This window comes from Cnephaeus nilssonii (genome assembly GCF_951640355.1).
Source record: "Cnephaeus nilssonii genome assembly, chromosome: 4".
NCBI classification, from domain to species: Eukaryota; Metazoa; Chordata; class Mammalia; order Chiroptera; family Vespertilionidae; genus Cnephaeus; species Cnephaeus nilssonii.
In genome coordinates this window covers 11,498,723-11,523,829 of record NC_137075.1, presented here as the reverse complement: position 1 = coordinate 11,523,829, position 25,107 = coordinate 11,498,723, and the positions used below count along the sequence as shown (strand labels likewise).

The 25,107-nt window shown below is 40.0% G+C and overlaps 1 protein-coding gene across 15 annotated transcripts in view; it reads left to right on the top strand.

Moving 5' to 3' along the window:
- Positions 1-25,107, top strand: part of ZEB1 (zinc finger E-box binding homeobox 1) — a 298,551-nt gene that overhangs the window by 260,587 nt on the left and 12,857 nt on the right. For 10 of the 15 annotated variants that reach the window (XM_079768582.1, XM_079768584.1, XM_079768577.1 and 7 more), the window contains 3 exons: positions 573-734; positions 13,321-13,523; positions 19,290-19,395. In XM_079768582.1, coding sequence (XP_079624708.1) covers positions 573-734; positions 13,321-13,523; positions 19,290-19,395 — 471 coding nt within the window. Of the gene's footprint in view, positions 1-572; positions 735-7,915; positions 9,103-13,320; positions 13,524-19,289; positions 19,396-25,107 lie in introns of those variants that run through there. The other 5 variants (XM_079768586.1, XM_079768585.1, XM_079768589.1 and 2 more) reach the window with 3 other exon arrangements.

Genomic DNA, 25,107 nt, shown 5'->3' with positions numbered 1-25,107 from the left:
TTGTCCTTTTTTCCTTGCTTTAATGTTGACTGAAAAGCTAGAAATTCAGCCAACTATATTAACTTTCTCCATATCTTGTTTATCAGTAAAATGGAATAGAAGTACAACTCTGAAGCTTAAAGGGAATATTGTGAAAATGTCCAGACTTTTATAACACTTTAAATTTACTTTAAAGATGACTTTTTTAAATATGTTTTTATTAATTTTAGAGGGAGAGGGATAGATAGAAACATCGATGGGAGAGAGACATTAATTGGCTGCCTCCTGCACACTACCCACCAGGTCTTGAGCTATAACCCGGCCATGTGCCCTGACCAGGAATCGAAAGGGGGTAGGGGAGCTTTTTGGTTCATGGTCAACACTCAACCACTGAGCCACACCAGCTAGGCTTAAAATTATTTCTTAATCAATTATAATAAATGAGTGAATATTGTTTTTAATACTCAGTAAATATTTTCTACAAATTTAAGAACAATCTCATATTCTCTCAAGATAAACAATTCCTCATTTAGAAAAACTTGGTAACAACTTGGTGGTGAAATTGCTATTTATAAAGTATGCATTTATTTTAGTAAAAGATGATGAATGCGATTCAGATGCAGAAAATGAACAAAACCATGATCCTAATGTTGAAGAGTTCCTGCAACAACAAGATACTGCTGTCATTTACCCTGAGGCACCTGAAGAGGACCAGAGGCAGGGCACACCAGAAGCCAGTGGTCATGATGAAAATGGTAAATGGAGCTTCACAGTTGTTTTTGTTTTCATCTTTAAAGGATTATTTCTATTACTCTACTGTAGGAACCTACTATCCTACTATAGAAAACATCTTTCAAAGCCAAAATTGATTGCAGATGGCTGGAGAGATTAATCTCTTTAATTAATGGAACATTGTCCATGATAACAGTATAGTGTAATATTAGTGGCATCTAATATATATAGTGGTAATGCTACTGCATATGAAATGCTTAGAACAGTGCCTGAACGTTGATTTCCATTCACTAACATGGCAGCAAGTAGTGGAAATGGAAACTAGGATGACCCTTACTACCCATTGATTCTTTTCCACTATTCTTCTAGCAAGCAAAACATGGTTGTCTGCTTCAAAACATACTAATTTGGAGACAAATGGTTTTTCTCTATCTACTGTAGTCCATTCTGATATGAACAGCCACTGTATAAAGAGTAATAAAATGTAGTAAGAAAGTGTTCGTAATCTCCTGAAAAGAAATAAGCTGTCACCCATTCTACCCTTCCTCCAGGAACTGGAAACAGATGAAAATAACTTGCTAAGAAATTTATATAAAATCTGTACCAAATACTAGGACGTTACTTAGAATGTTTAAGGATATATTAAGTTGTAAGATCCTAATCTGATTTGATTTTTCCAGGTCTTAATCTGATTTGATTTTTCCAGGTCTCACTTTAATGGATTATATGTAGCTTAAAGTCAAATAACCATCTTATTTAAGGCTTTTTTTTTTAGAGCAGTTGTGTGTTTATAACCAAATTGAGACAGAGATACAGAGATGTCCCATATAACCCTTTCCCCCACACATTCATAAGCCTTTCCCATTATCAACATAACTCACTCACCAGAATGGTATACAATTCACCAGAATGGTACTTTTTTTTTTTTTTTTTTTTTTTTTTTTTTTTTTTTTTTTTTTGGCCAGTGATGAACCTTCATTGACACAACATAATCATTCCAAGTTCATAGTTTACCTTAGGGTTTACTCTTGGTGTTGTACATTCTATGGATTTGGACAAATGTATAATGACATGTGTTTATCATTATAATATCATACAGAGTAGTTTCACTGACCTAAAAATTCTTCTGTGCTCTGCCTATTCATTCATTTTTCCCCATCTCCCCTACCCGTGACAACCACTGATCGTTATGTTTCCATTGGAATCATATAGTATGTAGCTTTTTCAAATAGACTTTTTTCACTTAGAAATCTGAATTTAAGATTCTTCCATGTTGTTTTAGGGCTTGATAGTTCATTTCTTTTGTGTTGAATAATATTCCATTGTCTGGATACACCACAGATTATTAATCCATTCACCTTCCAAATTTTGGCAACTATGAATAAACTGCTATAAATATCTATGTACAGATTTTTGTAGGGACATAAGTTTTCAGTTTATTTTGATAAATAACAAGAAGCACAATTGCTGGATTTGTATGGTAAGAGTTTTACAAGAAACTTCCAAATTGCCTTCCAAAGTAGCTGTACCAATTTTCATTCCTACCAGCACTGAATGAGAGTTACTGTTGCTTCACGTCCTCACCAGTATTGGTGCTGTCAGTGTTCTAGATTTGGGGTGTTCTATAGGTGTATAATGGTTTCTTGTGGTTTTAATTTGTGTTTCCATGATGACATATGATTTGGAGCATCTTTTTATACTTACCTGCCATCTATATTTTCTTTGGTAAGCTGTCTGTTAAGGTCTTTGGCCTATTTTTTAGTTATCTGATTTTTTTATTGAGTTTTAAGAGTTCTTTGTATATTTTGGATAATAATCCTTTAGTAGATGTGTTTTTTGCAAAAGTTTTTCTCAGTCTGTGGCTTGTCTTCTAATTCTCTTGATATTATCTTTCTCAGAGCAGAAGCATTTAATTTTAATGAAATGTAGCTTGTCAGTTACTTTTTGTATAAATTGTGCCTCTGATGTTGTATCTAAAAAGGCATCAACCATAACCAAGGTCATATAGGTTTTCTCCTCTTGTCTTCTCATTGTCTTATAGTTTTGCATTTTACAATTAGGTCTGTGATCCATTTGGAGTTCATTCTTGTGAATGGTGTAAAGGTCTGTGTCTTAATTCATTTTATTTTTTGCATGAGGATGTTCAGTTCTATTACATTTGTTGACAAAATTGTTTTTGCTCTATTGTATTGCCTTTGCTCCTTTGTCAAAGATCAGTTGACTATATTTATGGGGATCTATTTCTGGGCTCTATGTTCTATTTCATTGATCCTTTTGTCTATACCACATGTCTTGATTATTATAACTTTATAGTAAGTATTAAAGTTGGGTAGTGTTAATCCTCTGACTTTGTTCTTCTTCAGTATTGTGTTTTCTATTCTGGATCTGTTGGCTCCCCATATAAACTTTAGAATGTTTATAAATATCCATAAAACAACCCTCTAGGATATATATTGGGATTGCATTGAATCTATAGATGAAGTTGGGAAGAACTGACACCTTGACTGTATTGAGTCTCCTTATCATTAAAGTTGGGATATCTCTCCATTTATTTAGTTCTTTGATTTTGTTCAACAGAGTGTTGTTGTTTTCCTCATATAAATTTCATACATATTTGTTAGCTTTATACCTAAGTATTTCAAATTTCTTGGTCCTAATGTAAATGGTATTATATCAATCAACTTTTAAATTTTTTAAGGAAATTGAGAAAGATGGTATAGAAAACAAAATAGATTCTATTTCAGAGTCAACTGTACTTTCCTTAAATCAGGAATAAACTATGAAAAAAAGAACAAACAGAAGTTTAACTCTAGAATAGATAGATTTTTGTAACTAAATCAGAGACAAAGTAACTAGAAGTAGGGTACTTCAGAACTGTTTCTTCCAGTGTACCAAAAGTTCACATTTATTAACACTATAGATTATTGCCCCTGAGAACACTGCATTTCAGCTTAATGATAGTGTGCTGATTATCAATGTTTGTATATTTGGAGAGTCTATAGTTATTGGCATTATAATCCTACTAGTGTGACCGGGTGCATGGATTCTGCACATTGAAAGGAAATTAATTGGAAGGTGGCCGGTGGGGCAGGACGGGGCGAGAAGGGCCGGACGCGCCCTGGATCCAACCTCCCGCAGTCCCTCCCCAGCGTCTGTAGAGTGAGCGGGGTCCCTCCGGCAGATGGGGTCCCTCAGCCTAGCCTGTGGGGATCGGGCCCAAACTGGCTCTCCAACATCCCCAAGGGGTCCAGGAGTGCAAGAGGATGCTCTGAAAAGTTGCTGTCATACAGGGTGTGGAATGCAAATGCAAGTGTGTAGTAAACCAGATTCGAGGCCAACAGTGCCCCAGCAACAACATAACCCACGGCCAAAGGTGGAATTGTGCAGCCCCACGAGGAATTGGGATCCCTCTCTCTGGTTTCAGGGTGCATCACCTGAGAACCACAGCTGCCAAGTCACTGCAGCTGGGCAGTTTATGCATTGAGTGTCTGCCCCCAGTTGGTCAGTGCACATCATAGAGACCCGTCCAATGGTTGGACACTTAGCATATTAGCCTTATATATATATAGACTAGAGGCCCAGTGCACGAAAATTTGTGCTCTCGGGGGGTCCCTCAGCTCCCCGGGGCATCGGGCCTAATCTGTCTGTCAGACATCCCTCTGGCAGCCTGGGAGCCCTCAGGGGATGTCCACCTGCAGTTGGACAGCATTAGTGCTGCCGAGGAGGCAGGAGAGGCTCTCCCGCCACTGCTGCTGCGCTCGCAGCCATCAGCCTGGCTTGTGGCTGAGCGGAACTCCCGCTATGGGAGCGCACTGACCACCAGGGGGCAGCTCCTGCGTTAAGCATTTGCCCCCTGGTGGTCAGCGCATGTGATAGCGACCGGTCATTCCTGGTTGTTCCACTGTTAGGGTCAATTTGCATATTACCCTTTTATTATATAGGACTAGAGGCCCAGTGCACATATTCATGCACTGGTGGGGTCCCTCAGCCTGACCTGCAGGGATCGGGTCGAAACCTGCTCTTCGACATCTCCTAAGGGGTCCCAGATTGTGAGAGGGTGGTTCTCCGGTGACACACCCTGGAATCGGGCTCCCTTCTCTCTGGTTCCGGATGTGTCACCCAAGAACCACAGCTGCCAAGTCACTGCAGCTTGGCAGCTCCTCCATTGAGTATCTGCCCCCTGGTGGTCAGTGCATGTCATAGCTACTGGTCGGAGTATCTGCCCCCTGGTGTTCATAGCGCATCATTGCTACTGGTTGGACGGTCGCTTAGGCTTTTATATATATAGATAAGGCCCTACTGTTTCCACTTTGATTTCTTAGTTGTTTTTTCTCTTAAATAAAATGTATTAACATTTCACCTATAGAAGCAGAACATTAAAATAAACATAAAAAGGAAATAGAAAATTTTTAAATCTATGTATAAAATATATATGTAACAAAATGGTATTCACAAAGCTTTGGTGAAAGAAAACAAAACTAAAGAAATGTTCCATTGCATAGATCAAATAAGGTTAAACCTTGTAAAGTTCAGTGTTACAAATCAACACAGTAAAATCCCATTAGAATTGAGGCCCTAATCATTCTGGTTTAGTACAACATGTTTTTAATTCAGATATTTCTTACTTTAAGGTACATCCTATCTAATAATAGACAAATATGCAAATTGACCATACCGCCAACACACCCACAAGCCACGCCCACCATCCAATCAGAGCGAGTATGCAAATTAACCCAAACCAAGATGGCTACAGCCACAGAGAGTAAGGTTTCCTAGGTAATAGAGGAAGCCAAGCTTTCCGCCTGCCCTTGCCAGGCCTAAGCCTCCACTCAAGCTACAAAGTTTCAATTATAGAAGGTAAACAAATTCAAACAAATGGCGGCAGAATGGAGCTTGAGAGAGCAGGCCAGGGTTGCCGGCGGCAACAGGGGAAGCAAAGCTTTCCGCACACCCTGGCCGGGCCCACCCGCTTAAGGCAACAAAGTTTCAATTATAACCCCAACACAAATGGCTGCCGGCCTCAGAGGGAGCCCCAAGCTTGGCTCCGCTCCAGGCTACAAAGTTTCAATTGTAGAAGGAAAATAAATTCCAGATACCAGGGCCTCCGCTTGCGTTGCCAGGGGCGTGGCCAGCCTGCAAACCACCACAGGCCCCTCGCTCAGGCCGCCCCACACCCCAAGGGAACCCCCACCTGATCCGGGACACCCTTCAGGGCAAACCAGCTGGCCCCCACTTGTGCACCAGGCCTCTATCCTATCTAATAAAAGAGTAATATGCAGATTGATCATCACTGCAACACACAATATAGCTGCCCCCATGTGGTCAAAGATCCTGCCCCCATGTGGACACAAGATGGCCACCACAAGATGGCCAGCAGGAGAGGGCAGTTGGGAGGCACCCGGCCTGCAAGGGAGGGCAGTTGAGAGGGACCAAGCCTGCAAGGGAGGGCAGTTAGAGGTGATCAACCCTGCAGGAGAGGGCAGTTAGGGGTAACCAGGCCGGCAGAGGAGGGAAGTTGGGGGCAAACAGGCTGGCAGCAGAGTGGTTAGGGGGTGTTCAGGCTGGCAGGCAGAAGCGGTTATGGGCAATCAGGAAGGCAGGCAGGCAAGCAGTAGGGAGCCAGCAGTCCTGGATTGTGAGAGGGATGTCCAACTGCCCATTTAGGGATGCGACTGTCCACCGGGATCGGGCCTAAATGGGCAGTCGGACATCCCTCGAGGGGTCCCATATTGGAGAGGGTACAGGCTGGGCTGAGGGACAACCCCCCCTCCGTGCACGAATTTCATGCACCGGGCCTCTAGTGTGTGTGTGTGTGTGTGTGTGTGTATATATATATATATATATATATATATATATATATATATATATATATAATTTGACCATTCGACCAGTAGCTATGATGTGCACTGACCACCAGTAGGCAGACGCTCAACGCACAGGCGTGGAAACATGGAACAGACTAATGAATCTCAGAGGGAAGAGGGGAGGAGGGAAGAGATTAACCAAAGATCTTACATGCATACTAGAGGCCTGGTGCACAGATTCGTGCACCAGTGGGGTCGCTTGGCCTGTCCTGCGGGGATTGGGCCAAAACCAACAGTCAAACGTCCCCCGACGGGTCCTGGATTGAGAGTGGGTGCAGGCCAGGCCTAGGGACCCCACCGGTGCACAAATCCATGCACCGGGCCTCTAGTACAGTATAATATATACTAGAGGCCTGGTGCATGAAATTCATGCACAGGGGGGGTGTCCCTCAACCCAGCCTGCACCCTCTCAAATCTGAGATCCCTTGGGGGATGTTTTAACTGCCAGTTTAGGCCCGATCCCTGTGGCAGTTGGACATCCCTCTCACTATCCAGGACTACTGGCTCCTAACCACTCGCCTGCCTGCCTGCCTGATTGCCCCTAACCGCTTCTGCCTGCCAGCCTGATCGCCCCCTAATTGCTCCCCTGCCAGCCTGATTGACACCTATCTGCTCCTCTGCCAGCCTGATAACCCCCAACTGCCCTCCCCTGCCGGCCTGATCCCCCACAACTGCCCTCCCCTGCCGGCCATCTTGTAATGGCCATCTTGTGGTGGCCATATTGTGGTGACGTCGCACAAGGGCATGATGCCACCTAGGCTTTTATTACATAGGATACTGCTAATAGAGTATTTCACAGTAGGTAGTCTGTCACACTAGTAGCATCTGTTTAAATATAAAAAGGTATTATCTTCAGAAACTCTTAAATTTTTAAAGTTTTAGCAGGTTAAACAGGCCCTCCATGTTTAATCGTTAAACATGCCCTCCGTGTTCACTTCCTATGTTGTGAACAGGCAAACTTTATTCCAGTATGTTGATTTTCACAAATTTGAGTTAGTGGGAGTAAATCAAGATTTTTCAAAGGTTTTATATCAAGTAACACTATCAGTCTGAAATTTTATGCTAACTACCAAAGAAAGAGGAAGATACAAAAAAATTTTTAATTTTTTAAATAAGTATATCAGTGGTCACAGATGCATATATAAATTATAGGAAGTTTTTTAAATGACCAAATAGGTTGTCTTTTTAGTAGTATTCATTTGCTACCTTAAGTTTATTATATGAATTCTAAAATATATTTTCCTTATATGACAAGCCTTTATTCCTAAAAAAGTATTTTTTTTCAAAAACAATACAATATTTTCAAAATGAGAAACAAAACTTTCACTTAACTTTTAAACCTGCATTCTATAACTTGCTCATTATGTCAAACATTTAGACTTACTTTTTTATTGTTTTATACATGCTAGTGACATAAAGATTAAATTCAAATTTTATATATGTGAAAAAATTCAATAGATACTGATTTATGAAGGTAATTACTTGCTGTTAAAATACAAAGTGTACCAAGTATACACACTTTAACAGCTGATAGCTCAATTTTGAAATGACATGTATTTTAATAAACAGCTGCCTTTATAATTATTCAAAGTGACTGTATATATTTTGGGGGGGGACACCCTATATAAGCAGCCTGTCATTTTATAAAATATTAGTATTTTGTTTATTAATTAGTGGGGTTAATCATGAAGGCAAAAAAAAACATAAAAAAATGAGAGCAGACAGCTCTCTAACACTATGAGTATAAGCAGCTTGAGTTTGAGTGATGGAAATCATTGTGATTGTGGTGCCAATAATGAACACTTACAATAGTGGACTCTGACTTTTGCCATTATAAATAGGATGGACTAGCAGTCTGGCAAGGAGAATGTGTCAAATGTTGACTTCTCACTTGCCAGTACAAAAAGGAAATTCATACTAGACAAAACATAATATGATTCCAAAGAATTTCATCATGTGGCTAATCTAGTCCCCAAAGAAGTGGGTCATGTTAGAGTCATCACCAACAGAAAACTCTCTGATACCAGTTGCCTTACTAACGAAAGATACCATCCTAAACTTTGGGGAATTTAGTTGTTTGATTTTTAATATATTAAATAAAATATTCATATTCATATTTTGATGCATATTTACCTAGCTTTGTCGAGTTAGGTGCTCAGTCTATTATATGTAGGCTGGTCTTGGAGCAAGATATCTAATTTATACAAACTTGAATTTCAATAAAGGTAATATATATTTATGAAACATTTTTATATTATTATGAAATTTTATTTGGTGGTCTATTTTTCTAGGAGGAAATAAAAATGAAGGTAGAGATGACATTTACAATAAGATGTCACTTAGGGAACTTATTTCTTTGAAGAAATAAATCAAATATGAAAACCTTAGTTAAATAATAATCATTGAGGAACCAAGATGGCGGCAAGAATCAGAAAATCTGAATAGACCAATAACATCTAATGAAATTGAAGCAGTAATTTAAAAAAACTCCAAGCAAACAAAAGTCCTGTACCAGATGGCCTCACAGGTAAGTTTTACTGAATATTCAAAGAAGAAATAACACCTATTCTCCTCAAACTATTCCAAAAAACATCAGAATGAGGAAAGACTTCCAAGATCTTTTGACAGGACCAGCATTATCCCAATTTCCAAACCAGATAAAGATCCTACAAAAGTCAATAAGAAAACAGCAATCCTAAATGACACTCTAGAACAGATGGAACTAATTGTCATCTTCAGAAAATTCCACCCCAAAGCTACGGAATATACATTCTTCTCAAGTGCACATGGGACATTTTCAATGATAGACTACATGTTAGGACACAAGCTAAGTCTCTACAAATTCAAGAAGATTGAAGTCATATCAAGCATCTTCTTAGACCACAATGGCATGAAATTAGAAATCAGCTACAATAAAAATGCTAAAAAACAATAAAATACATGGAGGCTAAATAGCATGCTATTAAACAATTAATGGGTTACCAATGAGATCAAAGATGAAATAAAAACATCCTGGAAACATATGAAAATGAACACACAACAATCCAAAATCTATGGAACACAATGAAAGCAGTCCTGAGCGGGAAGTTCATAGTACTACAGACTTACCTCAAAAAAAGAAAAGAAAGAAAAACTGGGAGAACCAAGATAGTAGTGTAGGTAAATGCCTGTACTCACCACCTCCCACAACCACATACAAATTACAACTAAAATACAGGACAACCACCATCCAGAACCGCCTGAAAGCTGGCTAAATGGAAGTCCTAAAACTAGAGAAGTAGACTGGTAGGAGGGGTGGAGGCATGGAAACAGGCTGGACTAGCACACACATGTGCCACTTTTTTAATTGGGAGGGAGATTGTTTCTGCGAAACGCCCCCCACCCCGTGAGCAAGGGGTCCCAGCCCCACACAAGACTCTCAGCCTATGCTCCCAGAGCTTGAAAAAGAAGTCCCTGTAACTATGGCATGTAAAAACCAGTGGAGATTTGGTTTCAGTGACATAGAGGCTGCTGGAGACTCAGGCATTCCTTTTAAAGGGCCAGAGCATGAACTGAACTTACAAGGTCCTGCTTCCTCTGAGTTCCAGTGCCAGGGAGAGGCTCTGGGGGACCTGTACAAATACAAAGAGAAACTGGATTGTCTGGCATCAGGGCAGGAACTCGGGGTGGCTTTCTCCCAGATGGAGGTGCTCACAGGGGTCATTGTTCCTGTGCTGGAACCTCCTGGGTCCAGGACTGACTGGCAGCCACTTCTGTTTTCTCTGCCCTGGTGATTCCCTGAGATTCTGCCCCATCCAATTTGCAGCCCCATCCAACCTGTGTGAAGTGGCTTTTGCATATGAATGGCTTGTCCTTGCTCAGGCTTCAGACTTGCTAAAATCTGTCAAACAAGCTGAAGCTGGGTTAGAAAGCTCCAAGTCTATCAATAAAAGGCCCAAGACCCAGCACTAGCACCAGCCTACCTGGCTTCACAGCTGGGCCTCACTTGGGCACCTCTAAGCCCAATACAAATAGGAGGAATCTGCAGCTCTCTCTGTAGCTCCTGCCAGGTGGCCCCTGGCAGTGGCTGACTTTGCACCTCCAAGGATACCCAAGAGCCAGTGCACCTGGTGGACAGCATTGGACCATACCAGATTACAACTCTACATATCCATAAGCAACATACTCAAGCGACAGACTCAATAAGTACCAAAGCCCCACTGAAGCAAGTCCTGCTCCATACGGTGTCTCCTGCATAGCAGCTCTCCCACTGTAGTCACAGCTGCTCCTCACAGCCGACTGGCCTGGAGGTCAGTTCCTCCCAGTGACACCAACAGCAATCAAGTCTTAACTACAACAAGACTTCACAGCCCACCAAGGGGCACACCTAGAGTACCCAGCTCAGGTGACTGGAGAGGCTAAGCTACTGGGCCCTATAGGGACACCTTACTACACAAGGCCACTTTACCAACTCGAGGAGACATAACAGCTCTACCCAATACATAGAAACAAACACAGGGAAGCAGCCAAAATGTGGAAACAAACATGTCATAAATTAAAGAAATGGAAGAAAGCAAACTACTGGATACAGAGTTCAAAACCACAGTTACAAGGTTACTTAAGAATCTTCACGAGACCTTCAAGCGACTTAGTAAGACTCTCAAGGATCTTAGTGAGAATACCAAACATATAGAAAAAAAACCAGCAGTCAGAAATTAAGCATACACTGACTGAAATAAAGAATAACATACATGGATTCAACAGTAGAGTAGAGGATTTCAAAAATCAAATCAATGTGCAATACGAGAAAGCAAAAAAATACCCAATCAGAAGAGCAAAATGAAAAAAGAATTCAAATATAGGAAGATAGTGTAAGGAGCCTCAGAGACAACTTTAACCTTTTGCACTCGGATGTCGAGTGTGACTCGACACGGTTAGCATTAGAATAAAGGAATCGAGAAAAAAGCAAGCGAGTGCAAAGGGTTAAGCATAACCAGCATTCGCATTATGGAGGTACCAGAAGGAGAAGAGAGAGAGAGCAAGATATGAAAACCTATTTGCAGAAATAATGACAGAAAATTTCCCCTACCTGGTGAAAGAAATAGACTTACAAGTCCATGAAGCACAGAGAGTCCCAAACAAGAGGAACTTAAAGGGACCACACCAAGTCACATCATAATTAAAATGTCAAGGGCTAAAGACAAAGAGAGAATCTTAAAAGCAGCAAGAGAAAAGCAGTTAGTTACCTACAAGGGAGCACCCATATGACTATCAGCTGATTTCTCAACAGAATCTATGCAGGCCAGAAGGAAGTGGCAACCAAGATTACTCTCCCTAGCAAAGCTATCATTTGGAATTGAAGGTCAGATTAAGAGCTGCACTGACAAGAAAAAGCTAAAGGAGTTCATTACCATCAAACCAGTACTACATGAAATGTTGAAGGGTATTTTTTAAGAAGAGGAGGAAAATGAAAAGGAAGAGGAAGAAAAAGATAAAGATAAAAAATATGAACAATAAAATGGCAACAAATACATATCTATCAACAATTTAATCTAAAAATCAAAATAAACTAATAAGAAAACTAATGAACAGAATAAACTGGTGAATGAAATAGAATCAGAGACATAGAAATGCAACAGACTGATAATTCTCAGTGGGAAGGGGGGTGGGGGGGCAGGAAGAAAAGATCTCATATGCATATATGCATTACCTATGGACACATACAATAGAGTGGGAAAGACCTGGGGTGGGGTGGGAACTGGATGAAGGGGGGACAAAGGGGGAAGGATATCTGTAATACTCTCAACAATAAAGATAAAATAATAATATTAATTGACAAAGTAATATTACATTTTAGGATTTTCAAGTTACATGGTTCCAAAATTACATACAGTTCATTTAGTGAAACCCAATTTATGCATAATACCTTTTTTGCTGAAAGCTATCCTATATCTATTCATTCATATAAAATTATACAGATAATTTTTCATTGTATTTCAGTAGGGGAAAGAAGATGAATGACCATGCACAAGAGGTATTTATGGGCCTAGCCTAGATCTGGCTCCTACTAACAGCACCCCCCCCCCTCCAAAATACATGCATTTTTTTGGTCTGAACATGGTTATATGGCCTCCTAACTACAATGACTCATAGAAAGATAGTCTGTCTATGTACTACTTACTCTCTGATGAAAGTAACTATCATTTTGAAATTTGAAAGAATGAACATTAAATAAATAATGACATTGTTACCTATAAAAAGATTCTGTTATGGTATACAAGTCCATTAATATATATAGATTTACAAATGTAACCTACATGCTAATTTTATTTTTGTTTCTTGTTTTTGTCTGACCATATAAAAGAAGAAAAGAATTAGAGTTTAGTAAAAAAAATATATGGGACCTTAAAGTCAGACAGCAAACATTTGAATCCTGACTTCGTCATTTACTGGCTGTGTGACTTTTAAGTTATATAATCTTTCTGAGCCTTATTCATGTTTGCACTTATAAAATAGAGTGAGTATCATTATATTGTTCTGAGGATCAAATATAAACTGGGCAGCCTAATATCTTGTATAGAGCTTAAGGAGGACTCACTGGTAGCTTTCGTAATATTTTTTTTATTTTTCTACAGTTTATTTTTCAATTACAGTTGGCATCCAATATTATTTTATATGAGTTTCAGATATATAGCATAATGGTTAGACAGTTATATAATATGCCAAATTTTTAAAAATTTTTAAATTTATGATCTTTCTTTTACAGGAACACCAGATGCATTTTCCCAATTACTCACCTGCCCGTATTGTGATAGAGGCTATAAACGCTTTACCTCTCTAAAAGAACACATTAAATATCGCCATGAAAAGAACGAAGATAACTTTAGTTGCTCTTTGTGCAGTTACACCTTTGCATACAGAACCCAACTTGAACGTCATATGACATCACATAAATCAGGAAGAGATCAAGTAAGTGAAATAACTAAGGTCACTAGCTCTCCAAAATTTGATAATTCATCTCTCCATAAAAGGAAAGGGTTTTAATATACTTAAAAGTTAAAAAGATGTACTAGATAATGTCTTATATGCAGCCTTATAAAAATGAAAGTGATTATTTATTTTAATTATCTGGTTATTTCTGAGTTACAAATCACATGTGATCATGATTTTAAAGGTAACTAAGTATTTTCTTTTTCAGATAAGATCCCTTTCATCTCAATTTAATTATTTTGCTTATACTTTCCTAATATATAAAAATCCTGGGTCCATCACGACCAGAGGCTCAACCAACGGGAAGTCAGTCCTCAGTCATTGCTGGGTTGCCACAGCAACCCAGCATTGACTGCTACAGCAGCAAGCATGGTGACCTAGCACTGACTGCTGAGGGGGCTGTGAATCAGGCCTGGAGAGAGGCCTGAAGAGAGAAGCAGGGTCTGATCCATAGCCTCTGTGGCAGATGTTGATCAGCACTTGCCTCTCTCTTTCTCTCTGGGCCTGGCCAGCAGCCACATCTCCATTTCTCTCCAGACCTCCACTGGGACTGTTGATCAGCCCTGCCTCTCTGATCAGGCCCTGTTGATAGGCCCAGAGATGCTGACTGGCATAGAAACCGACGAATCAGAACCAAATCTGGGTGAAGTGTGAGAAGCCAATGGCTGCCTAGGAGGCGGAGCTTTTGACGCTGACTGGCATAGAAACTGACGAATCAGAACCAAATTGGCCGGCAGAGGAGGGCAGTTAGGGTGAGATCAGGCTGGCAGGGGAGGGCAGTTAGGGGTGATCAGGCAGGCAGAGGCAGTTAGGGGCGATCAGGCTGGCAGGGAAGGGAAGTTGGGAGCAACCAGGCCAGCAGGGGAGGGCAGTTGGGGGCAACCAGGCCAGCAGGGGAGGACAGTTGGGGGGGACCAGACCTTCAGGGGAGGGTAGTTGGGGGTGAGATCAGGCCCACAGGGAAGGGCAGTTGGGGGTGACCAGGCCAGCAGGGGAGGGCAGTTGTGGGGGAGATCAGGCTGGCAGGGGAGGGCAATTGGGGATGAGATCAGGCAGGCAGGGGAGGGCAGTTGGGGGTGATCGAGCTGGCAGGGGAGTGGTTAGGGGTGATCAGGCTGGCAGGCAGAAGTGATTAGGGGCAATCAGGCAGGCAGGCAGGCGAGTGGTTAGGAGCCAGCAGTCCTGGGTTGTGAGAGGGATGTCCCAGATTGCAGAGGGTGCAGGCTGGGCTGAGGGACCACCCCCCTAGTGCATGAATTTCATGCACTGGGCCTCTAGTAACAAATACTTCTCTTAAGTTTATAACTAGATTTCATAATGCATTGTATTAAAATGTTCAGTGCAGGAAAATAAATATTGGTTACATAAACCACATGACTTACTACTGACCAAATTTAAAAGGAAAATAATGATAAAGTTTATTTTTTTGTGAATCACTGACTCTTTATTCTCAGTATAAGCTATAGTGAATACGGGAAGTTGCTTCCTCTAAGAATCTAAAGTTTAGATTCCAATATATTTTTATTCTGAAGACTCTATTTTCATATGGTTTATTCTACTTCTATGTCACTTTACCTCAATTTCTAGAGGTATAAACCAAGATTACTCTATAAGTATTAAGTTACATGTAAACGATTGGATCTATACTTAAGGATTAAAGTAAAAGAATATTCCCAGTTATACTTCCTTTATAAGGTCTTAATAACTATCAACTATAAACAATCAACTGAATATCATTAAATCTAACTTCAAAAATCAAATAACTATTCAATTGCATGGGCTATGTCAAGGCTGAATGTTGTGGTTGGGGCACATGTCCATTTTCTTATATGAAAGAAAATATCTATATACATGAGTCTCTATGAACTTTGCCCTAGGAATGTACCTAACATAAGTCATATGTCCCATAGAGAACATATTAGACCAGTGGTCGGCAAACTCATTAGTCAACAGAGCCAAATATCAACAGTACAATGATTGAAATTTCTTTTGAGAGCCAAATTTTTTAAACTTAAACTATATAGGTAGGTACATTGTTATTAACCTAATTAGGGTACTCCTAAGCTGGCCTTTGCTAAAAACTCAAGTGGCCAAAGAGCCGCATGTGGCTCTCGAGCCGCGGTTTGCCGACCACTGCATTAGACCCTTTGCTAACATGATAGACAAACCAAAATACCAAGCAAAACAATTTATGGAAAAATAATAATTGAACATGGTCAGCTTATATTCTCAGGACTTTAGCAACAACACTCACAAAATAAGATTGGGGGTTGGGGACTGGCAAATCAGGTACTATAGGACCAAGATAGGTTAATGATTAAGTCTGTGAAGAAGCACTTGAAATGGGAGAGAGTACCAAAGGGAGAAAACTGGTGCAGAGAAGGAACTGCTGAAGACAAACACCATCTATTTACCGTCTGCCCCTATTATAGTCTTATTAGGAACAATACAGACAAGTGCTTTTTCTGTCTGAGGGTCCTCAGGTAACCACAGGATAGATGGGCCTTGGGAAAAGAGCCTATTCAATGACATTTGCGGAGCAGATTTATCCTACAACTGCTGCCCCCATATACTCTCTATACCAAGGGCGTTTATCATAGGAAAGGATCTCCAAAGGAGAGACAGAGCTGATAGTGAAAGCAGGAGATGCCATTATAAAAGCAAATCGTAAGATCTCTGATGAGCATGAAACCCCCTTTTTGATGATTTTTCTAATGGGTGCAAAGGTAATAGGTTTATATATAAAGTTTGTGGTCAAACTAAGGTCAGAAAGGAATTGTGATACATTTGGGGACCAATAAAGTACAGAAATATAATTGGGAGGTCTTGGAAACAATTTAGTTATGAGGCAGCAAACTAGAGGGTAGAATGTCTAGCATGCTGGCCTTTGAAAATCATGCCACAACTTAAAGGTAAGCATTCCCATGTCTTATTCATTTATTCATTCAACAAATATTTGAGTTTCTATCATGTGTCAAGCCCTGTTCTAGGTGTTAAAGGCACAATAGTGGAAAAGATGAGCGAAATCCCTGACAGTAGGGAATATATACAGGGTGGTACAAAAGTAGGTTTACAGTTGTGAGTATGCAAAGCACAGAGTTTATTCTTGTACTAGAGGCCCGATGCACGAAATTTGTGCAAGGACTTTGGCCCCCACCACTGCAATGGCCACCTCTGCCGCGGCCCCTGCCCACTGCGGCTTTGTCTGGAAGGAAGGACGTCCAGAAGGACATCTGGTCTAATTAGCATATTACACTTTTATTATTATACTAGTAGATATTTATTTATTACTGTGTTTTCCATATGAACAACTGTGTACCTACTTTTGCACTACCCTATACTAATGTGATATGAAACAGATATAAAATATCAAAAACAGGTAGTATGAAGAAAAATAGCATAAGAGGATAGAAAGTGATGAAAGTCGCTATTTGTTAGAGAGTAGGGAGACCTTTCTGAGAATGTGCCATCTGAACTAAAATCTGAATGAAAAGAAGAAGCCAATCATGGAATGATTGGGGGAAGGACATTCCACTCAAAGGGAACAGACTGAAGCATGAAAAGGCCTTGAGGCAGAAACCTGTCTGATGCCACCAAAGAACAGTCAGGAGGCCAGTGTGAACAAAGGGGAGAAAGAAGGTGAGGCCCAGGAGGTATGGGGAGGCAGATGATGTAGCTGCTCGAATAGGCCATAATAAAGACTTTTGATTTTATTCCAAAGTGTGATAGGGAAGCCTTTGAAGGATATTGAATTTTAACTTTACTTATTTGTTTGTTTTTTTAAAGGGAGAGGGAGAGAGAGAAGCATCAATGATGAGAGAGAAGTGTTAATCAGCTACCTCCTGCACATCCCTTACTGGGGATCAAGCCTGCAACCGGGCAGCTGTCCTGATGCGGAATCGAACTGTGACCTGATTCATGGGTCGATGCTCAACCACTTAGCCATACTAGCCAGGCATTAACTTTTTTTTTAAGGGGACACTGACTGTTGGGTAGAGAATAGGTCAAGAGAGACAACAATGGAAGCAGGGAGATGCTATTGCTAAAGTCCAGGCCAGGGGTAGTTGATGGTTTAAACTTGGTGGTGGTGACAGACTATCACCTAATGAGGAATATTGGATTCAGAATGTATTCATTTGGCTGGCTGATGGAATGGGTAAGGATATAAGAAAAAGAGAGGGTTCAAGGATTACTTCAAAGTTCAGGGCCTAAGCAATAAATAAATGAGAGTATTATTCACAAAGATACGAAACACTAAAGAAGGAAACTGATTTTCAGGATAGAAGTTAAGAGTTTACTGAGTAATGTTTGTCATGTTAACAGATGCCTATCACTTTCCAATATCAAGGAATATCAAGGAAGCAATTGATGATAAGAGTCTAGAGTTGAAGGGAAAGGTCTAAAGATATAAATTTGGGAATTGTCATCATATATTCAGTATTTTAAGCCATGGGTTTGAATGAAGTAGGGCTTGATACAGAGTAAGTACATATTTTCTTTCCTTCCTACATGAAAGACAAAAGAAAGGACATTCTAGTTCGGGTGAGCATGAGGCAAGTAGTACTTGAGTTAAGCCTTTGAAAGATAAGTAGAATTTTAAAAGTAATAATTAAAAGGAAACATAGCCAAGAAATAGGGAATAGTATAAATCAAAGCAAGGAGAAAGAGAAGAGCAATGTATATGCAGAAAACAGACTCAATAAATGACTGAGGCAGGAACTTTTAGAGAACTGGTAAAGAGTAAGCCTTCAAACTCAGGAGCCAAGAACTTGGAATCTGTAGCCTCAGAATCTGTATTCAGGGGTTGATGGGAATCCTTTGGAGGTTTCTGAGCAGGATTCGATTCAATTCAAGCAATTTTGAGTTGGTTTGTTTTTTCGGGGGTGGGGAAACAGTTATTTTTTATTTAGAGCTTTATAACCCAAAGCAAGGTATGAGAGCTGGTTTAAGAAGAGATTGCAATTTTGAAACAAGAAATCTGTACAACTCCTCCAAGCAGTGGCTGTGAAGGAAGTAGCTGTGTTTCAGAAACTTGTTCCCATAGGTTCTTAACACTTTTGTATCCCAGGCCCCGATATTCACAAAGTTAGGCATTTTGCAAGCTCAAATCAATTCAAGCAGTGTTTTTCTAAGATTATGGGTGTAGGATATATTTGTAATACATAAAGTGGAGATTTGATGAATGAGACAGGAAGCTATTATAATCATATTTGGCTGGAAAAGAACTTTTTTTAAATCATCAAATTAAAGTACAATTTAGAAATATCAAACATATAAGAGGATAAAATACTAAAAAAAAGCCCGGCCTTATCTCCTATTCAGGAGATCTTGTTCTTCTATTGAGTAACTGCTTTAGACAGGTTATTGAATGTTCTTGACCTCAATTTTTTTATCTGAAAATTAAGGGGCTAATCTCTACAGTTCCTAGTAATATATATATATATATATATATATATATATATATATATATATATATATATATATATATATTATTTTTGCCAAATACTATTATTGCTTAATAAAGTATGATTCTGATACTTTAAATTAGAAAGTGTAGATTTTTCTCTATGTCAAAATTCCGTTCCCAGTATCACCCTCCTTTTTGCTAATATTTCAAGTGTTAGGTTTTTGTAACTGCTATAATTTGAGGCCTTTAAGAAACAAAATAATCACCAGAACATTTTAGCAAATTGAATATTGTTTATGTTTTTGCTTTATAAATAAAATGCCCATTCTTTTTTACAGAGACATGTGACACAGTCTGGAGGCAATCGTAAATTCAAGTGCACTGAATGTGGAAAAGCTTTCAAATACAAACACCATCTAAAAGAGCACTTAAGAATTCACAGTGGTAAATATTTGTTATCTTCCTACACCTTGAATACTATAGCATACATGGAAATAAATATTATAACATGTGATCTACACAAATGATTAGAAACTCCTTGCTTTCTTTTAGGATGCAGATGAATCTGGAGAAATTTTCAGTTTATAAATGGTATTTTATTGGAGTTTTAATCTTTGACTAAGGTATATCAAGTTAATATAATATGGCACATTCAAAATTTCCTTATCAGAATACATGTACAACCTAAAAACACTTCAGCTTTCTGATGAATGTTAATTATTTGGCCTCTTTTGCACAGTTAAGAACGAAAAAGGATATAGAGGCACAATTTGCACAAGGAAATAAGGAGATGAAGACATTATTTACAAAACAGAAGTAGAAATGGAACTCCAGATAGGAAATACTGAGGGGTGATGTGGAGTCAGCAAGGGAAGATAGCATGAGGGAAGAGAGAACCTGCAGTATTAATGAGAACAGAAAAGAAAAATGGGTCTCCATCATTTCAACTTCCTATTCCACATTTTCTGAATCATTACTTACAAAATGAATATTATTATATGATAAAAATATTATGTCTCTTATAGAAACATAAAAACAAAGATGGGAAGGTGGGGGTGGAGGGGTGGGGAGTGATTAACCAGGGAACTTTATAAAACCCATAGACACAGACAATAGGGTGGTGAAGGCCTGGGGTGGGGGGAGTGGGTCAATGAGAAAAAAAAAAACAAAGGGGACATCTGTAATACTTTCAATAATAATGATAAATAAATAAATATTTTAAAAACAAATATAACTATATTTGCATTTCTTCAGAGGGTTTATTTGAACAAAAGCTATTGAGAAAACTTAGCACCCCACATTGCACTGGAAAATGTTAGTCTCCCAATTAATTTTGATATGCGATTTTAGATTTAAGTAATTTTAATGAAAATATTTATTAGCTAATAAGTGGGAAATTATTTGCACATTGCTTATTTTGTGGAAATTGTTATATTAACATTTACATTTTACAAACATCACCCTACAAAATGAGTACAGCTGGGTGACTTTGTGAGGGGTAGTTTGTGATACCTGTGTATTATTTTGGAACTTCAAATGTTCTGGAAGTTTTACTGTATTGCTCATTAGGGGCTAAATAATGTTAAAGGCATCACTTAAAAATTTTCAAACCAAAATTCTTACAAAAACATTTATTTTCACACATTAATGTTTCTGGAAAGTAGAGGTTTTCTTTTGTAGCCTGCCACAGGATCCTATTTCTTACCTTCTGTTTTCATATCAATAATACTGGAGGCCTGGTGCACGAAATTCGTGCATGGGGGAGGTGTGTGTCCCTCAGCCCAGCCTGCACCCTCTCCAACCTGGGACCCCTCGAGGGATGTCCGACTGCCCATTTTGCTGGGATCGGGCTTAAACGGACAGTCTGACATCCCTCTCACAATCCAGGACTGCTGGCTCCCAACCATTTGCCTGCGTGTCTGCCTGATTGCCCCTAACCACTTCTGCCTGCCAGCCTGATCATCCCCTAACCACTCCCCTGCCAGCCTGATCTATGCCTAACTGCTTCCCTACCAGCCTGATGGCCCCTAACTGCCCTCCCCTGCTGGCCTGGTTGCCCCCAACTGCCCTCCCCTGCTGGCCCAGTCACCCCTAACTGCCCTCCCTTGCCAGCCTGGTGGTCCCTAACTGCCCTCCCCTGCCAGCCTCGTCACCCCCAACTGCCTTCCCCTGCAGGCCTGGTCGCCCCTAACTGTCCTCCCCTGCAGGCCTGGTCACCCCAACTGCCCTCCCCTGCTGGCCAGGTCACCCCTACCTTCCCTCCCTTGCCAGCCTGGTTGCCCCTAACTGCCCTCCCCTGCAAGCCTGGTTGCCCCCAACTGCCCTCCCCTGCAGGCCTGGTCCCCCCCAACTGCCCTCCCCTGCAGGCCTGGGTCCCCCTCAACTGTCCTCCCCTGCAGGCCTGGTCACCCCCAACTGCCCTCCTCTGCCGGCCCGGTCACCCCTAACTGCCCTCTCCTGCCGGCCTGATCACCCCCAACTGCCCTCCTTTGCAGGCCTGTTTCCTCCCAACTGCCCTCCCCTGCTGGCCTGATTGCCCACAACTGCCCTCCCCTGCAGGCCTGATCACCCACAACTGCCCTCCCCTACAGGCCTGGCCACCCCCAACAGTCCTCCCCTGCAGGCCTGGGTCCCCCCCAACTGCCCTCCCCTGAAGGCCTTGTCGCCCCCAACTGCCCTCTGCCAGCCTGGTCACCCCTAACTGCCCTCCCCTGCTGTCCTGATTGCCCATAACTGCCCTCCCCTGCTGGCCATCTTGTGGTGGCCATCTTTGACCACATGGGGGCAGCCATCTTGTGTGTTGGAGTGACAGTCAATTTGCATATTACCTCTTTATTATATAGGATATTTTTAATAAACCTCCCTTCCTACCAGAGATGATTTGCAGTTGTTGATAGAGTTACAGCTAATTTGGGAGAGCTTTTTTAAATGTGGAAATGGGGAATAGGAAGGAAAATAAAGCTTAGAGTAAAATTCATGTACAAAGTGAATGTCATATGGTCCTGTTGCAGTTGAGTAACAGAATTTGTCAGATCTATAGATGATACAAAGCTGGGAAGCATGGCTCATACCAAAGATTATAGTACAGATCTGGAAGCAAGTTGATATTTAATCACATGATCCTACATTGGTATATTCAACTGTCAGTGTCAATCAAGCAGTAAGTAGGGAGCTACTGTATGTAGTACCTACAAAAAAATTTTAGGAGTTTGGGTGGTCAAGAGCTTTATCTAAGCTAACAATATGCTGCTGCTGTTTAAAAAACTAATGCAGCCCAGCCAGTGTGGCTCATGGTTTAATTCCGGATCAGGGCACATGCTTGGGTTTCAGGCTCCATCCCCCATATGGGGCATGCAAGAGGCAGCCAATAAATGATTTGCATAATTAATGTTTCTAACTCTCTATCCCTCTCCCTTCCTCCCTGGAAATTAATTAAAATAAAATAAATAAAATAAAATATTAATGCAGCCCTGGGTGGGTGTGGCTCAATTGGTTGAGTGTCATCCCCAGGCACCAAAAGGTTGCCAGATTCTGGGTCAGGGCATATGCTAGGATTTATGAGCTCGAACCCCGCCTGAGTAGGAGAAATGCAGGAGGCAGCCAATGGGTATTTCACTTCCGCATCAATATTTCTCTCTCTTTTCTTCTCCCTTCCTCTCTTTTTAAAATTCAATTTAAAAATCTTAAAGAAAATAACTAATGCAGATTTAGGCCATGTCATGGAACACAGAACTCTTGCACTGCTCATTCTTTACATATTAATATGTGTCTTGTTCTTAAAATTATTTAATATGAGGCTTATATATTTTTAATACAGCAAGAAATTTTAATTTGAAATATATAAGGAAAATAAAATTAAGGAAGTAAAACAGGCATGTAACAAATGTGATAAAAAGGAATACTCTGAAACCCCTTGCACATCTTAGAAGTAGACCACAAATTAGACTCTGAGGGTTAGGCAGTAAGAAACCTGCAATCAGTAACCAAGACCAGTGTCCGTGAGTAAAAAAAATCTTTTGCTAGGAAAAGCACACTTTTTCCTGATAACTAAGTCTATATAGAAACTTGTTCCTTGAAGCATCATAAGGAAGAAAGAGCAAAATACAATTTATATCATCCTCAGAAATATACTTAATATGGTGGAGAATTTGATAGAATTTTTTTTAAAAATAATATTCTTCAACACAATCAAGTGATATTTCACCAAAGTGCAATTAGGAAAAAGCATTTCTCCAGGGTGGCTACTTGAACACTCTAAGTCTACAGCTCTCTGATAGCCTATTTTATTCCAAAGGAAAATGTCGAGCAGGGGTACTCAGTGTTACCCCAGAACTGGTAGCAATTTACAAGCTAGTTATTACCGGTTCTTTAAATACAGTAACAAGAGGAAGCATTTTCAAACTGTTATATATCAAGACAATGCTGTGACAATTTCATTATATTTTACACAATGTTGGTCTATAGTAGTTTATAAATTTAAAACAAAAAATGAAAGAAAAAAAACACAAGTGGTCCTTCATCATAGTGTTAAAAGCACTGTTTAAAGTATCTAATAATGGATGACTGCATATCCTTCAGTAAACTTTTAAAAAGTATTAAGGATCATGGTCCTCAATTACACTCCCTAAAATTATATTGATTGTTGCTATCTTCTGATACCCATAAAATGAGCCCTCTGCAGAGTCCTGTGTCAGCCACCATTTGAGCTCTGCATGTGGGAATTAAGCTGTAATGGAGCAAGAGGCCACCACACCTCTACTCTGAGGTGAGACAAAATAGCACCTGCACGTAGGCTATGATCCTCCCAAGAAAATAACTTGGGTTTGTTCCATAGCCTTATATTAATTTTAGCTTGGAAAATTTTTACATCAGATGTAACCAAACACCCATCTCTTAAAAAACAAAACAAAAAAAAAAAAACAACCTTAATATTCATAGTACATCTAACTTTGAGCAGCACAACTTACTGATGTCACCTCCAAGGTTTGATAGTTGCAAACACTAATCTAAATTGATAAGTTAACCCTTTGCACTCGCTTGCTTTTTTCGATTCCTTTATTCTACTGCTAACTGTGTCGAGTCACACTCGACATCCGAGTGCAAAGGGTTTTAAGTGATGTACTTTAGCTATACACCATAAAGCTATGAAGTTAGAAAGTAGGGGTTTTCTAACAAACATAGTGACTTTGGCCTTCAAACAATTGTTCTACAGACTTTCTAACAAAAAAATATTAGAGTATTCCCAACAGTAATGATAACTAACATGTATTGAATACTTAACTATGTAAAGCCACATTCTAGTTATTTGTATTTATTTGTATGTAGTCCTAACAATAACCCTATGAGGTAGATGCTACTATCTCCTCCTTTTTTACTGATGAGAAAAATGGAGTCTCAGAGAGCTTAATTAACTTGTCCATAGTCAATTAACTAATGCTTCCTGACTTCAAAGCCATTGTCTTTACCCATTGTGCTTCTCTACCTCCCTGTTTGTAAAGATAAGAATAAGCTATATTGTAGATGCTTATTTTCCCAGTGAGCAAGAGAATTAAGAGAGTAAGAGAACAAACATGTAGCTCATCTAAAAATGCTATCAAATAATTTAAAAATGTTAAAATAGAGAAATACTAGACCATATCCCTTGTTTTACCATTCCTAGAAATATTTATCTGATGCATTTTGAGTATTGAATCACATTACAGGCATCTTATTGGAAAGATATTGATAAACTCGAGAATTTCCAGAGGTGAGTTAACAAGTGGGTGAAGGTTCTAAAAGCCATGTCCCATTAGTATTTAAGGATGTACATATGACAACTCTTTATCAGTTTGAAAGTCTGGCTTGTAGAAGAAAAGTTAGACTTGTTCTGTGTGGCATTAGAAGGGCAAACTAGCACAGGGAAGTAAGTAGGCATCATATCAAAATGACTGAACCTGTATCTCAGTAGAATGCTTTTTAAAAGAATCATTAACATTTAGTGAGAGCACCCTAAGTTTCACTGTATTATCTATACTAATAAAAGCCTAGGTGGCCCTGGCTTGTGACATCATCACAAGATGGCCGTCACAAGATGGCCACCAAAAGATGGCCACATGCATAGTGGAGGCGGGGCCCGGCAGCTGCTCTGCACAGTGAGGCCTGGGGGGTCCCATGGCT